We start from the raw sequence: 16,522 nt of genomic DNA, 5'->3' as shown, positions 1-16,522 counted from the left end.
GTTTTAATCAGCTCAGGCCATTTTCRGGGGCAGCAGCAGGGGGGAGAATTTCAAAAGAATAAAAGATRGAAATACCTATTAACCAGTTCTTCTTATGAAGCTAAATTTGGTTTTGTAAAGTTACTTACTATCATTTGATTAGAAAATAGAAACACCCAGAAATAAATGTCTGCACCCACACTCCCACAGCCTTCGCACATCTGGTCCTTTTAAAAAGCCTGCCCCAACAGATGTTGAGAAACATGCCTTTGAAGATACGGCTACATAACCTTATTTTCATATTATTACACCATCAAGCTACCAAAAAAAGAAAGCTTCCTTTTTGCTATTTTGTCATGCCCCAACTGTTTGGTACCATTTATCCCTCCAAAAGATTTCAGGGTCTTTAACACCCACAGTTCACATTCGTACGTTTCAGGCAATCCCCAATKGCAAACCTACTTATCAAACTCTTGTACTTAAAAGGAACCTGGGAATCTATACTCCCCTTCCATGTGAAGGCTGCAGGGAAGTTTTACATATGTATCATAAACTATCATGCTTCTAGAGCTTACCTCGTTTCCTGGAATTCATAATAATTTCATCCWCTTATTAATAAACACTTATTGGCATATGTGTTGCCAGCAACATCAGGAAGTGGGGAGAAAGGGAACGCTGGGTGAGGTTATTTGGACTACTGCCCACATTCACAGTTTACCTTTCCAATTTCAGAAGCCCAGGAAATGGAAATCTGGTTTGGCACTGCAGATGACAACCTAACTAGAGATGTTATGTTCAAGGGGCGCCCAGGCCGCTTCTGTTCAATTCCGTTTTTTGGCGGTGGAGCGTATCCCTATGGGAAGAAAGGACAGTGAAAGCGTTACCAACTCTCCCTGCTGAAAGACTTGCTGGCTTTAGGCAGAGTTGTGGAAACCAAGTAAGCCTGGAGGTTCTCTCGCCCGGATRCTGAAGTCAACACTCACTCAGTCTTTGACAGACCAAAACCATAAATGAATCACAATTTCACAGCATTTGGGGTTTTAAAGTGATTTTACAGAAATGCTGAAACAACRGAAAAGAACAGAGTTTTGGTCCAGGTAAGTTTACTGTAAGAGTAAAAAGCAATGGTGATGCTTTGTCCTCTCCCCACCCCGCACTCCTCAAAGATCAGAGCCCCRCTAGGACAACCTTCATGATAGGCAAGCACAGCAAGTCCCGAAGGCTTGAATTCAGCAGTTCTATTCAAAAAACACAATCCAGTCTCATACCAAAAGCTCCWCATCTTCTTTAGATATAGTCACTATTTGACTTTCGGAGCCTAAGGGCTAACTCAAAAGAAAAGACACTACTGTAAGGATTCCACTTTGCCTTTGCGCCAACTATACCTAGCCCCATTTGCAACAAGCTGTCATCTGTACTTTGGCCAGCTCCCTGAAGATGAGCTGCACTTGGAATACCAGGTGTATTTAAGAGCTGAGAGGCTTTTTTTTCCCCCACTGTTGACAGAAACAAAAACTGGGTATTRTTTGCTCAGCTTTTTCTAGGCTTTGGTGAAGAATTTCACACTCAGGTGGTCTCTGTAGCTGTATTTTCTCTGTTTGCAACATTTAGAAGCCATCCACTTCCCTTCTGCTTCTAGACAAGCGTTTACCCTCAAACATATCATGAGCAGAAAGCACTTGTGCCATGGRAAGAAGCACCTGGCCTAACTGCAGCTTACTCATCTTGTCCCRTGTCTGTCATTATGAAAACAAACCAGTCTGTAACAGGAACTCTGAGAAACTCTGTTCYGAGTTCAAGCAGACAAAGTCTGGAGTCCCCTCTTCCAGCCTGGCTAATCAAGGAGATGGATGACGAAGAGGAAGAGCCACTGTCAAATCTTTTGCTTACAAAGCAGATTTTTACCACTTTAACCACCGCATACTGWTMWKWKMCMYRKGKMWMWKAWCAATAGACTTAGTTCTGTGCATTTGAGAGGGAAAAAAATAGTCATCTCTCATCTTACAAGAAAATAATAAAAAAAAATCTTATCGTGTATCACAGAGGATGCCAGTAAGAGATTAGAGCCCTATGTCTCGCACAGGAGTACTACAGACYGCCAGATTTCATTTAGTTCAAGACGGTGTTGTTCCATGAAAGAAACTCTCCTAGAAAGGGTATRTTGAAAAACAGGTATACTTGTATATTGTTTTACACAGAGAATAAAAAACACACATTCATAACCTAACACTTTGAAAAAAGAATTACCGGAAAAGAAGTCAGAAAATAAAAATCAGAAGTAACAGACAATCGCTGATATGTTATTTCATCAGCAGCTCTCCCACAGGGCACACAGGATGTGTTACCATGTCCATCTAACGACACGTAAATAAAAGCAATTCGGAAAACTGCTGTTCTGGTCAAGCCGATGCGTGATCTCTGACTTCCGTGGGAACCTGATCAGGAACTCCTTGCAGACTGCTTCTCTTCAGAGTGCCCAGCACAGAACAGGTACCACACCAGCTTTTTCAATAGCAGGTCAGACATCCCAGCGCGAAACCAATTCTGTCTTCCAGTTTTGGATACTTTGGTGTTTCAATTGATTTCAAAGACTAGGAATGYTGATAACTTTGAGGTTTCACTGAACTGCTAGTTCCAAGAAGGAACCTTAGGAATATCTTCACACAGCACCAGGTCACTATTTCTGAAGTTTCCAGCCACTCTCCTCTTTTGAGGTACTTGCCTTCAGAGCCAGCACAGAAGCAACACTGACTCAGAAGATGCAGGTCTTCTGTCTGGCCACATAACCATCATTTAATCCAATTCAGAATTGTTGCAGGCCTCTTCCACTCACTACAGAGTAACTGCTGCCTTTATTCTAGGAAGGACTCAATAGMTGCCATATAATTTCCTCAGTTTCCAAAGCAGCTCTACAGCTAATCCATACTTTTCCCCCCGCCCCAACCACCAGCCCCTGGCTGTGCCTCACTACTGCCCTTTAACTTCAGACAGGGCGACTGCTCACGGTGACAGAACAAGGACTCGTGGCTTCCACTGCAAGATCCACCAGACCAAAGTGGTGGACAGCAGTTGCTGAAGAGTTCTTCTAAAAAGGGGTCTCGCCCCAGATGAGAAGTGACATAGCTACTATCAGGAATCTTTCCATATGTGCTCTATCACAGAACGTGGAGGCAGCAGATGTATGAGGACTGCTGACAATCTCATGTTTAAAAGAATGAATGATTTGCCCTTTCTTTAATCAGACGTGACAGCTGCAGCACTTTATGGAATATAAATCTCAATCATTTTCGCTGCAGTGGGCCGGGCCTTTCTCTATCATGGTTCCTTTTAATGAGCTTATCTGGAGAAACACAGCATCCCCACAATATTCAGGGGAATATTTTCATGCAAACTATACCAGCAGCAGCAAGAGGTTCCTTACTGTTTGTCTTCAGACCGAGGCTACTCTGCTCCCAAGAGAGGGCAAATAAAAAGTTTCCTTATGTTTTCCAACTTTTTTTTTTAATTAATAGACAGACTTGGCAACTCATATGCTTCATTTCAGTCAAGCTTTTGAAGTTTTCTCCCACAAAGCAATCATCTTGAGGTCAGATGCGATCCTGTGTTCCTAGAACACATTAAAACGTTCCCCCTCGAGCTTTTGAGATTCCAATAAAGAGTGTCCTATTTGCCTACCACAACCAGCACGGTCTAGCAGTGTTTAGTTAGCCCGCCAGTTCTAGGGTTAGCATATGCCAARATTACTTAGGTCTTTAAGTCTTCCATGCTTCTCGCAAGAACTTTAATAGTCAAGGCAGGTGGAATCTGTTGTAGCCAGACAGGTATCAAAAGGAAGTCCGACTGCTCTTCTGTGTGGCCATTTCCAGCCTGCCTCRGCAGATTTAGGTCTCTCTCAAAGGAGAAAGCCAACAGTGGTCTATGGAGGCTCCCCGGGAAGAAAAACAAGCAAGCTTTTTGGACTTTTGGTTTTCGTTTTGCCTACATTTGCCATAGGAGAACTAGACAGAAGAATCAGCTGCTGTAGTGCATTACACACAAAACCCGTGTTACTGGCCGAGACACCAGCATACAAGGCTCTACACCRATTTCTTTCAAGTAAGAACAAGTACTATAAGAGATGGACACAGATAGCTGTTGGAGTGCGAGGAAACACCATGGTAACGCACGCTGGCACAACCTGTGGCAGTACTGGCACACTGGCAGCATTTCCCCGAAGTTTCGGATAAGCACTGCAAGTAAGGATGCAACTTAGAGTAACAGGATAATTCAGACAYCCACAGAGGCATCAACTGCTCTTCCGGGGAAAGCCAGAACAGCGCCCATTTAAGGATTTTTCAAGTTGGAAAAACAGAGTTAAACAACAGTAGTCTCTGAGGCAAAAAAATGGTATCTTGCATTTCCTGCAAAAGAAGAGGAGCCACCAGAGGGATGCAAACTGTGACCAAACCAACAGGAAAGAAAAAAGTCTGTAGCAGCACTTAGGCTGAAGCTATATCCGTCATTCAGCTCATAGTCGAGGAGAGGAGATTTCCAAGACAAGAGTCATTTATTCACCTTCTCATTGAAAGTTTCTGCTGAACAGATTAAAGAATCCTCTTTAGGGATATGCAGAAAGACCCTGTAGGATTCGGATCTAAAGCAAAGCAAGAATCCAAGTTTATGGCCAAGTTCTGTTGAGACTGACACGTTACACRMAAWRKRSASMRYAKMRCRKSRSRRKAKARRMKMTWTTWKMGMRASMSWRMMMSMRMAMAYAGAMWTSSRYMKGATRWYATCMKRYSSAWKTCTTTTTGATGGGATGCTTAAAGAAAGGAGAAGGTAATCGGCAGAAGAGAGGAAATCCTGCAAGGTTATCACAGAGAACCTAATTTATGTCTGTAGAAAGTAGTGACCAGAAAGCATATGAAAGAAGAAAAGGAGACCCTCTTACACACTGAAAAGAGAGAAGATAGTGATGCAATGGTTAAAGAAGAAGGGGAAAAAAAGTTAGGGATAGTCAGTTAAGGAAAGCAGAAACAAGAGGAGTCTCAGCAGTGCAGAAAGGGAAAAAAAAATCCCACACAGCTGACATGCTGCGGAGAAGGCAATCATTCTGATAACAAGGCTTCCCACCTCYTCTCCCCACCCAGTGCTTTCCAGCAATACTGGTGAAAAACTCTGTGCTTCCATCTATCTGCTTCCATCTTCTATAACTTCCAGAACTACTTCAGAACAGGTTGCAAAAGAACCCCTGTTCTATAGGGCAGGGATATCCATTTCAGAGTTGTTGGGGTTTTTTTTGTGGGAGGGGGTTGTTTTTAAATGAGCATCTTTCCTCTTCATCTATATTCAGACCTTGGGGTGACCCTGTCTAAATACTAACTTTTACAACAAGATACATCAGCAGATTAAGTAAGTGAGACTCTTCCATCCTGCAATTTCTTATAGCTGCTAATGACGTTCAGCTCCGGCATCAGCCATTGYTGGGAACCCTAGAATTTTTCCATTCATCTCCACTATGAACATGTCTAACTAGACAGATACATGACAGCGTGAAAACACGCACACAAAAGGTGATCCTATTCCTTCACAACAAGGAGGGACTCAAGCCAATACATGAGCCCAGATAGCCCAAACAGCGAGAGCAACTGTCAATCACACCAAATAAACTCAGTGCGAAGATCTACGAGGAGAATCCCCCATGCAGACACCGTTTTCTTTTGACATTGTCCTGTCCTAACTGCAGATCAGGTYTGCTGCAAGCGGCTGAAATACAATTAAGCCATGCAGTGATTGTAACATGATTAATATTAGCAATGGGAAACTGGCACAGCAAGTGCACAAATCATATGCCTAACAGCAACAGCTAGAGGAATTAGCAACAGAAATGAAGAGCTGACAGTGTAAGCAAGCTAACACTACATGGAGAAAAAAAAAGACAAATAGCCACCAAGGGCAAATAAACAAGCTTACCGGCAATGGAAACAGCTTCCCATTTACTTTAATACACAAACTATTAGGGTAATTATCTTCTTGAGGGCAGCTTGTCTCYGCTAGGCATAACCTATATCCCCAAAGAGAAGAGGTGTCATTTTCAAGCGTCACTACATCCAAAACGGTTCACATATATGAAGACGTTGATTACATCAGCCAAGTTACAAGAGAACACTGAGGAAGATACCTTAGCTGAACTTGGACTGTGTAATCTCTCCTGCCTCCTGGCAAGAAGTCCCTGCGACAAAGAAAGGAAAAGAGAAATACCCATTTAGACAGCAAATCTCACATTCTAGTCATACACAGGAAGAACTGGCCCAACATCACTAAGCTTTGTTCTTTTTTTTTCCCCCCTTCCTTTTAATTAAGATAAAGCTATGAACAAGTCTTACAGGCCCCTACTGTTTTAGCTACTGCAAGTTAAGCAGAACTTTAGGACCATCATCTTCTATCAAGAGTTTATAGCGACAATAAAGTATGACACTGCCAGGAAGAACCAAATCCCATGCATTCTTCCGGCTCACACCATAGTTCTTATGACAACCCGAATCCTGGGACAAAAGACAAAAGCAGCYTTCCATTCACCCAGCCAGGAAACAYACAGGGAAGAAGAGCTTACCACCTCTCCCAACAGCCACAATTATTTAAAACRGAGTAATTTTTAACTCCCTAGTGGTGCAGCATCACCCCCAGCTGCACATAAGTTCTGTGCAGAGTAGTTCTGGATGAARAGAGCCTGTTACCCAGTATAATTCTGTGAGGATTACTCCTCCACACCTGCAAGCTTATGGGATGCATATAGACACACAAAACAAACCATACCACAACAAACAACCTGTTCTGCTGAAACTTTGCAAAAATAGTTATCTACACTAGTGCCACACTCCTTCCACTTACCTGGAAATACAGATTTCTCTGACCTGCTGAGGTGTTAAAGCAAAGATAAAAAACTTCTCTTGGAACCTCTGAATACTGCTCTGTACTGAAAAAGAGAGAAAGAAAAAGAGGTTTAACCACAGCGGTTGAAGTCATTGATTAACACAGGACTCGCAACCAAGATTTCCTGGATTAAGGCACACGTCRGTTACGAATATAATCAACTTGTTGCACCGCCTGTAACTGACAGCAGGAAAGCAAGGGTACAAATCATTCATTCAGCTATATTCAGATGGCTTAATATCGCATTACACTTTGGTCCTAAGAAGCTTGGCTAGCTGCGTTGTAATCCTCAGGGGGAGGAAGGATAAGCTGAAGCTTCCCAGAATTCTCACACATCGACCGAAGAACGCAAGACACAATACAATACTGGATACCCAACGGCAGTGGGGCATAACAAGATGTTGACAACTATTTTAAGATAGTAAGAGGAGAATGTGCATAGGAAGTTATTAATGGACAGCTGGAAATTATTTAATTCAAAAACAGCTAAAGGTAACTATGCCTTTGGGGAGGAAGGGAGCGAATGACCCCCAGTGCTAGAGAAGCCAGCTGCGCTACATGTCTGGGAATACCCTTTACTAGCATTTGGGAAAAAATAAAAAATAAATATTCAGCTTTAGTATCAGAATCCTACTTGGCCATTAGTGATAGGAAGCAACAATTTTTTGCTATTAAGGATTCACAGCATATATCCATTCCTTCTCTACTTCTTCTGGATGTGAAAAATTAGAAGTCTTGACCTGAAATAAAACCAGGTTGGACTCGTTCAACAGTTTAAAGTATCCRACCAGGAGGACAATTGTAAAGACAGTATAATTAAACCATGCAAATTTGGAAAAGCTACACTGTCACGGTACACTTCAACATTCAGAGAAGAAAAGAGTCTCTATCCAAAACATACACAAGAGGACACACCATGAAACAGAATCCAGGCAAAGCACATGCACCACCTTCCTCAAACACTTCAAAGGCACTACGCTGTGTTTGGATGCACACACAGCACATGCGGCGTTTTATATTTCAAAATAGTACTTGAGCACATTTTTAAGAGACCATAAAAGGGTCTTCTCTTATTGAATTGAGGAAGAGTTAAAGCAAAAAAAAAAATCCACATCTACATCCCCTCTTACGTTATCACACTAGTATAAAAGGATATGGATGCTGAGTCCTTTTAAAGAGTCACACTGATGCAGACTATATTCCTAGCTCTCTGACCTATTCTGCCTATTTGCTTTCTAAATCCTTAATTCTCAAAGATGGAATGAACAAGTTTTGTGCTTCTCAATGCACAATTCATGATCTAAAAATATTAAACAACGGAAGTATCTTCTCCAAATTTGCTCGTGAATCCCTGTTAGAGTGATTTTCAGCTGATGCTCACAYATTTTTTTCCACAACAGAAGAGCCCATTACTCGCCTATCAAGCTACTCTTCACACCTCGTTTCCCCACTCTTCCTCAGACACAAACCTAAGTTGTAGCTCCAGCTGCTGCCATCTTTGGGTACYGTGTTCTGGAAGGGGGCGTAATTCCAATTTGGGAGGTTGAAGGCAAGCAAGTGCTCAAGTAAGACYATCCTTTCCCCCCACCTCACCCATTTCCAAAGAGAACCAGATGATCCCCTCTCTTATGAGGGCTGGGCAACACGCAATGAAGAGTCTATGGTTTTCAAGCAAAAAAGAGGAATTCACACGCAGCCCTAACTACAACTCGGTGAYGCTCCCAAGGAAGCATTCTTTCAGGAACAGGAGATTTCCCACAGTGGAAGAAGCCGGCTGTTAAGAAAATTCTTTAACATATTACTGCCATCTCTAGGTTTCATTGAGCAGAAGACAAAAGTTAATTACACAGCAGAAATACAGTGCAGAGCACACACAGCTTTCAAATTTTCCAACTGAAATATTTTAATTGAAAYACTTTTTTTCAATTGGGAAAGCAGGATTTAAACAGGACATCAGTGCACCATCGGATTCTCTTGAAATGCAATGGCAGTATTAGCTATAGAGCTGTCCAGTACCAAAGCAGCTATTGTACTAATGCATAATTTTTGACAATAAATGCCTCAGTCTCATCAAACAGGGTGTCACAATATGTAAACAGAGGTGACAGCAAGCATTACAAATAATGATTGCTACTTGAGATGCCGGAGGGTGACTATCAGCAGATGCCCTTCCTGAGGTACAAAGTCACAACCTTGAAGACACTATTATTGCTTAAGAAATTAAGCTGTTTTAGAGGTTGCAAACAGCTGACAAAAAGCTGAAAGCGTTTCTATTGAGAAAAAACTCAAAAGTATGATAACTACACCAAGGCAAAAATTTGAGTAACACAACATTTAGTAAAATGGCACTGATGCCTSCTTTTGTTATTTGGTCTTTAATAAAAGAGTCCCCTTGTTATCTGTAGTCCCCAGCTACACTACTCACTTTAGATCACCGCCATTTGATTTCACACCCTAATTCAAAGACTGTGCATCAAGTCATGTGTGCACAGCTGCATGCCAGAAAACTGCAAGTAAGGTATCCCTCTGCTGCAGTAGTACAGAAAATAAGCTAATTTCATGAAGATTTTAGCTTCAAAAACAATACCCAATTGAAATRTGTATTTCTACAATCTTGAAGCAAGTTCTCTCCTACAGGTCACCCCCGAAAATTATTATACGGACTGAAACACAGGTTTGCACCTGGCTGAAGTCATAGTTACCCAGGCAGAAGTCTTACAGGGTTCAGATTCCAGTATCTATTCAAAAGCTGTTAACGAATCAAGGGGAAAAAAAAATGAAGGGGAAGTTATCACTTCCATGCTGAATCATTTGTGCATAAAAACTGTTTTAGATTGACTGGGCTACCACAAACCAGACCGTGATATGTAAGTGGATTGTACTTGCATCTTGTTGAAAAGAATTTTATTCAACATTTGCCAACTGAAGACAATAGTTACGSTGAAGTCTTACGTGGAAGTGCTTTTCACACTGCTGAGCAGCAAGCTATTATTTACAATCAGTTGGTATTACTAAATCATTACGGAACATTTTCTACCCTATACACAGGGTAAGACAGGTTGAATTTCAAGACAGAAAACAACCTATTTGCAAATAATTCAAATGCCTTTCTCTTCTGAGCGTATTGAGAAAGCTACCCAAGATTTCAAATTAGTTGGAACACACAGAGATCTACTCTGCCATACTGTACTGATTAAAATGCAAAAACAGATAGGCTGAGAATCCATCACTAAAACTGGGTATAAAAAAGCTGAACATTTGCTGTACAGTCAAAGCATGTATTTCAGTGCAATATGCCAAAACCTGCAGTTGCAGGGAGAGAGATGCAAACTAACAAACCAGTGAACTTGTTTTTCTGACACTGTAGCAACTTACTACTGAACCTGAAATCCACTTCCTGACAGCCCTGACAAGTGTGCTCATTTGTACCAGTCAGATACCTCAGGTCCAAATCTTCCAGACAAATGTAATTTAATATTCAAAAGACAGAGGAATTTACATTTATCTTCAATTATATATTTGCAGAAGAGAACACTGCTTGCTGCAGTGTGGCTTGACAATATTGGGGAGAGAAGAGGARAAGAGGGGAAGCGTAGAGATGAGAAGGGAAGGAAGCGTCCACTTTTCACCATCTGCAGAAAGGTTTTCATTAAGCCTGGACTTAGGTGTTGCTTAAGTCAACGTTATTTCACAGCTTAAGCAACACAGAACTATTAAACGCTTACCTAGGCTTGTAGGTTTGATGAGCACATCAAGCACATCATAAAAAGGTAGGCTTTTCAGCTGGACATCAGGATGAACAGGTGGAATCGGCGGGGACGGCTGCTGCATCTCAAAGTGCGGCTTAGTGTCTTGGAGAAGCACCGAACTGACAGGCGACGAGGGAGACTGAGGCGTGACCGACGTAGACGGGAGCGGGTGAATTCCAGCAACAGCTAAGTCAGGCTCTACAGGAGAGGAACTGCTGTCCAAATTGAAAACTGCAGGTTTTATGGCCGATAAGTCTGAAAGTCCTTCAATCGTCCTTGGGTACCGACGCCTATAGAGTTCTCGGATTTTTATCTGAACTGCTGGGCTGCAGCCACTCTTCAGTAAGTGCAGTGCCCTCATCAGGAGGTCATGCTTCCGCCCGCTTTTATTACGTCCAGCAAAGCCCAGCAACACTTGTAGTTCAGAAACACGAAAACTGGATACCATATTCTAGAAAGAAAATGGAGATAAGCATAGGTGAACCAACAGTACACTAAGTGAGCCTTTCCGAGGAGCACAGTGAAGTATCTGAACTTCCACCATTCTAGTTTCACATTTATCATCTTAGACACATCTCGCTCATACCCTTACCCAACACAATAGTATTTAAATTTAAAGCGAAAGATTGAAGTGTCCAGGAAGAAGCTTGAGGTTGGCTGGATTATCTCAAAAGACTTCCAGTTCCCCTCACAAACAATTAAAACAAGAACCCATGCAGTGATATCTTGAGTTTAGAAGAAGCCAGAAGTATCAGCTCTCTCTGCCTCACTTGAAGAGGCACCAAATCAAAAGTTTAACCACTATTACCACCTATCCTCCACCATGCTTTAAGAAGTATTTAAGTTCTATATAGTTTATTTTGAAGCATCCTTTATTTTGGGCAGCATTTTAAACGCATGCATGATCACAGACAGGCGTGTCAGCTTTCACTCTTGAAGGAATGGCACAGCAAGATGGACATTTTGTTAAAAAGTTACAGCATTTCACATTAACAGACTGTTTAATCACCATAATTGATTCTTCTAGACTATGACAGAAAACTTCCTGACTGTTCTCTTAATATCATATGTTGGTACCTTAGGACAGTGAAGGATCTCTTCAAAGAAAATGATCAAGTAAACGGTACTCTTATCAAAGTTTAGAACACAAACAAAAAACCCTACTACAGACTAGTAACTTGGCACATGCCCCCAGTCTTTCATTTTTGTGAGTGAGCTCTATTTTCAGAGAGGTCTAAAATTGCCTAGGATTCTGCTAAGCAATTTCCTTTCTATTTGTGTATCAGTTTATGCACCTTAAAGTGATTATCTAAAATCCTAAGGTACTATTCTCATCATCCATACCCTCTTTTTTTTTTTTTTTCCTTATTTGTGTGTGGGGCAGGGGGGAGGTAAGATGGCTTATTTCAGGTATTGATGTTTTAGTTTTTCCCCAGTATCACCAGATAGTCAGTTTGGCTATGGCGATGTTTCTATCAGGAAATCAACTAAGCAGTCTTCAAACTGGTATTCCTTATCCCCAACACAAATGCACCAAAGATGTAATAGCTGGTGAAAACTGTCTTATATACAGTGCCTATTCCAAGTGGCTCACCCTAACTTTTGAAGAAAGAGAGGCCAAGAGCAGATGTCTTCTTAATTTCATCGCAGCAACTTCTCGCAACAGCAAAACAATACAGGGGAAAAAAGGAGATGGAGAACAAACAGAAATCTGAAGTTCATTTGCAAGCTGCCAGAGAGGTTTCTTGCCACCCGTCCTTCCCTTGTTACTTTTCCTTAGACTCACAGTCAAGCACGGTGAAGAAAATTAAACTTCTCAATAGTCTTTAAAAATAGCTTGGAGTACTATAACAACTTTATAGTCATGCCACATAAAAGAAAAATGGTGTTAATTGTAAAAGAGAACACCAATATTGAAGAATTTATTGCAAACTTATCTATAGACAGTTAGAAAGGAGTTAATGTTACTACCAAGCTTGTGCATCAGATAGGGAGAGTAAGCACAATTCTGATTCTATAATCAGAACATAAATGGATAAAATAATCCTTTACATTGAGATTAAGGAAGCAGTGCGCCCTGCAACAAACTTTCTATTACCCTTACTGCTGCCTTCGTTGCATTCCTGCAAGTTAATCAAGGTGAAATATGCAGTCAATCATGCCTGGAAACAGCTAACATTTTATGTGGAAATTCTACAAACTAGCACTTTGTTCCAAGATGGATTTCATTTTATTAGAAGTCACACGCTGACTTCAATATCACAGTCAGCAAGATTTTAAATTGAGTAACGCCTCCATTAAAAATGCTTGGGAGTATAAAAAAATACATTTTTGCCCAGCCGTGCAAAAATCTTACATGCGCTTTTGAAAGAAGAGTCTTGCAAAAGTGAATTTTACTGGAAGTAATTAAACAATGGCTTTTGCAACATTTTCCCCCGAGCGCTGATTCTGTGTTCCCTCTAAGGCAATAATAATTGCACGCATGAAAATATGGCAAGTCTGATCTACGCACTTTAGTTCATCATTACATTTACAGATATACCAAAGTGGACACACCATAATCAATAAGGTTTTATGAACGCATAACACATGCTTAGGAGCAACTATAATCATGGTACAAGACAGATGACTTCAAATAAACCTCATCAAATCATTTTCTTTTGGGGTTCCACTGGTATTGCAGAAGATCACAGCCAAGCTATTAGCATGCTTTTCACACCACCGAATCAAGATGAGACACTCAAATTGTCATGTAAATGCCATCAATTTTCTCTTAAATTCTTTACAGATACACATTCCAATAAGGTTTTTTTCAATGCAGAAGGCCAAAGCTACTTTATTTTTACTGTTTCTCCATAAACCACAAAAAATAGTTAGACTGAACTTTAAGAAAGGAAATCAGTCCCGATATGTCAAGTACTTTGATACTCCAGAAACTCCCCCCCAACCTCAAAACACATTCTTGAAGGTCATAAGACATTTCACAGGGTTTTTTTGTTTCTTTTTCCTGAACTATAGCAACAATGACTCAAGCAGAAATATTGTTTCAGAGCAGTAAGCTGTAGGTGCATGTGGAAGTGCACCCGTTTAACAGGGGTGGCATTAGGGAACCCAGGAAATGCTGACACTCCACCAAAGTTAATGGAAGGCATGTTTCAGAGCAGGATAAGGGATCAAGCCATCTCTAAACAAGACACTTGGTTCTCCGCACTCCCCCTGCCAGAGCCACCTGCTATTTAACACTGTTATCATACTTAAGTGCACATTTGAATGACAGGTAGCCCAGAAAGCCTGTTCAGTTCCTGACATACGTCTGTGTAATCACTGACAACGAATACAGCTTCTGGGGCAACCTTAACTATGTAAGTCGCAAATCCTACGCTTGAAGCTGCGGACGCAATCCAAAACAACCCAAAAGCTCTAGTCGGTCTCCACCGAACAGTCCTGCTCCAGCCATACTTGCTTCTAGCCATTTTCTGGAGAGCCTGAAGATGATATAGGGAAGGAAGACACCAAGGATCAACTCCACAAGCCTGCGCTCCTGACTTTGAGCCCTTTTCCCAACCGCTCGTTAGTGAAGAGCGGCTCACTTTTGACAAGTTTTGCAGTAAATTAACATGCATACTGTTTCAGGTGGGTTACAAATGCAAGATATTTATAAGAGCAACTCATGTCTTGGGATGGTTGAAGACGACCTCTATATGCTAACCTTAAACATATTCTGAAAAATGATGTACTGAAATGTAAAACTGGAAATTCTGGGCAAGAATGAAGATGCCTCTGGTAAAATCTACATTAGCAAGTAGTGCAGTACAGTAAGAGCAGCTCTGAAGGCCAAAACCGTGCAGACAGCAGGAACATCTGATCCTCAGTATTATGGGGATTTTACTTTGTATTAAGTCTGGTCTGGTCCCCAAATTAGGTATTAAATTCTTCAAAGCTGCATGCCCCTAACACCACAATATAAATCCTAAATCAAACACTTATGTACAATTCAAAGAAGTCCCTCAAAATAAAGCTTGATCCATTTCGTTACACTTTTTTTTTTTTAAAAGCATCATGAACTACATTGTCTCATTCCTCTCCCCATCACAGTAGCACAGTTTGAGCATTAATTGCTAATTATTCTCAATACATGGATATTTTAAGGTTTGATCTCTGGCTTGATTAAGTGATTGTGCATTTAGGAAGCACAGGAGAATGAAGCACAGATGCAAGATAACCTCTAATAAAACACTGTTAGTAACTTACYTTTTTAACGATGCTGAATGTTAATTGCAACCTAAAGATCACTACATCACCAAGACAGAAGTTCAGTATGTCTAGTCTGTCCATTACATTCCATCATTTTAAGTTCACCCCAGATCAACATGTGGAGTTTGAGTGAGAAGTTAAACTCCCAAACCAGCTGGCATATATAATACAATATTATTAACATGTTTAAAATGAAAGAGTACAAARAAAGAAGCGTTTGGCAATGCAGCTTTAAATGGACACATGCAAATAGCTCTCAGCGTTTTCTTCTCTGCCAACAATTTAGAACCCAAGCTTTAAAGTAGACRCTTACATCTGCAACATGTTATAACCACCGATTTAAATGTTATTTAAATGTTATTGTTGAGAAGACTATGTCAAGTAAGACAGGCACCTATAAGGATCCTCTTTGTCATATTATCACCATCATCTCTCTCATTCCTCAACTAGACTGAATCCGTTGGCTTCTAGAGATCAGCAGCCTGTCAAGGACAGCATGCAGACTGTCCTGTTCTTTACCAAATCAGAGTCAGGAGGCCAGCAGAAACTCGGGGGGAGSCAGGAGATGTGCGCTCTCTCTCTCAAAGCGACAAACTACAACCAAGTCACCTTATTTACAGTATCTTGCTTAGAGGCAAACCATCAAGCCATATCTTGGCAAATTGAGAGTTTGGTAGGAGCTGTAATCATTTTCTCACAGACAGCCCTCAGAAGGAGCTGGAGTTCCCAGGTCCTGGGCATTATATTCTGTTCAAAAACCTGTCCATGTGCCATCTTTGGCCTCCAGGCCACAGGTTGCTGACCTCTGCTCCAAGTCCATCTTTACCTACATAATCCCTTTGACATCCACAGGGCTACTTCTGAGCAAAGATTACAGAAAAAGGTATGAGCCATGTTTAGAAACGCATCCATGAACAGCTGGTCTGGAAATTGTATTTCTAAACTAAAAAATAAAGTGAAAAAGTGGCACTCTCCATGTCACCTCACCATCAACTCCTTAATATTCCATAAACTGATAACCTACAGGATTTAACAAACTACTAATTAATAGAGGCCTTATCTGAAGTAGCTTCTCTCTCTCTCTYCAAAGCTTAAGGTCTATAAGGGTAAGCCTTATCTTGGCCTTTTTTCAGCAATACCTTGAAAAGAAGCGACTATGGTTACAACCATTTCTGAATCTTTAAATAAAAGTAAATATCCCCAAAAGGCACAACGTAACAGCAGGTTCTTGTGAATCTCTTAGTTTTCTTTCACACAGGGAAAGCCTTCTTTCAGTTACAACCCTTTGGGTCGCAGCTCCCCGGAACTTTTAAAGATCCAGATGATGGTGGGGGTGGCACTAACCAATATTAAAATGATGTTTCAGCTTGAGAAGAGAAGCATGCTGCCCCTGTAAGCTTCCCTCAAAAACAGGATTGAAGACAGAACTCTGACCTCCCGCTTTTAATCAGTCCCTAACAGCTTACTAGAAGAAATTCAACGCTCCAAATTGCCCCAGTGTCCTTTTATAAGGCAGGTAGAGATCACATATTACAGGAAGCTGCAATCAACACAAGAGCAGCAAACAATACTGCCATTAAAAAAACCCACTGTAGGTTAATCTATAAAGCAGCAGTTTAAGATCACTC

General features: G+C 41.1%; 1 protein-coding gene across 8 annotated transcripts in view; it reads right to left on the bottom strand.

Annotated features, from left to right (window-relative positions):
* The window catches only part of PIAS2 (protein inhibitor of activated STAT 2), a 32,173-nt gene that overhangs the window by 13,484 nt on the left and 2,167 nt on the right, over positions 1-16,522 (bottom strand). For all 8 annotated transcript variants that reach the window (XR_003256797.1, XR_003256798.1, XR_003256799.1 and 5 more), the window contains exons 2-6: positions 10,617-11,091; positions 6,850-6,934; positions 6,140-6,190; positions 5,932-6,022; positions 698-832 (exon numbers count right to left, since the gene is read on the bottom strand). Coding sequence is in view for 5 of the 8 variants with exons in the window: in XM_026086440.1 (XP_025942225.1) it covers positions 698-832; positions 5,932-6,022; positions 6,140-6,190; positions 6,850-6,934; positions 10,617-11,091 (837 nt within the window). In the remaining 3 variants the exon portion in view is untranslated. The remainder of the gene's footprint in view (positions 1-697; positions 833-5,931; positions 6,023-6,139; positions 6,191-6,849; positions 6,935-10,616; positions 11,092-16,522) is intronic.

Source organism: Apteryx rowi, unplaced genomic scaffold, assembly GCF_003343035.1.
Source record: "Apteryx rowi isolate R43461 unplaced genomic scaffold, aptRow1 scaffold_694, whole genome shotgun sequence".
In the NCBI taxonomy this organism is placed as follows: Eukaryota; Metazoa; Chordata; class Aves; order Apterygiformes; family Apterygidae; genus Apteryx; species Apteryx rowi.
This window is presented reverse-complemented; position numbering and strand designations above follow the sequence as displayed.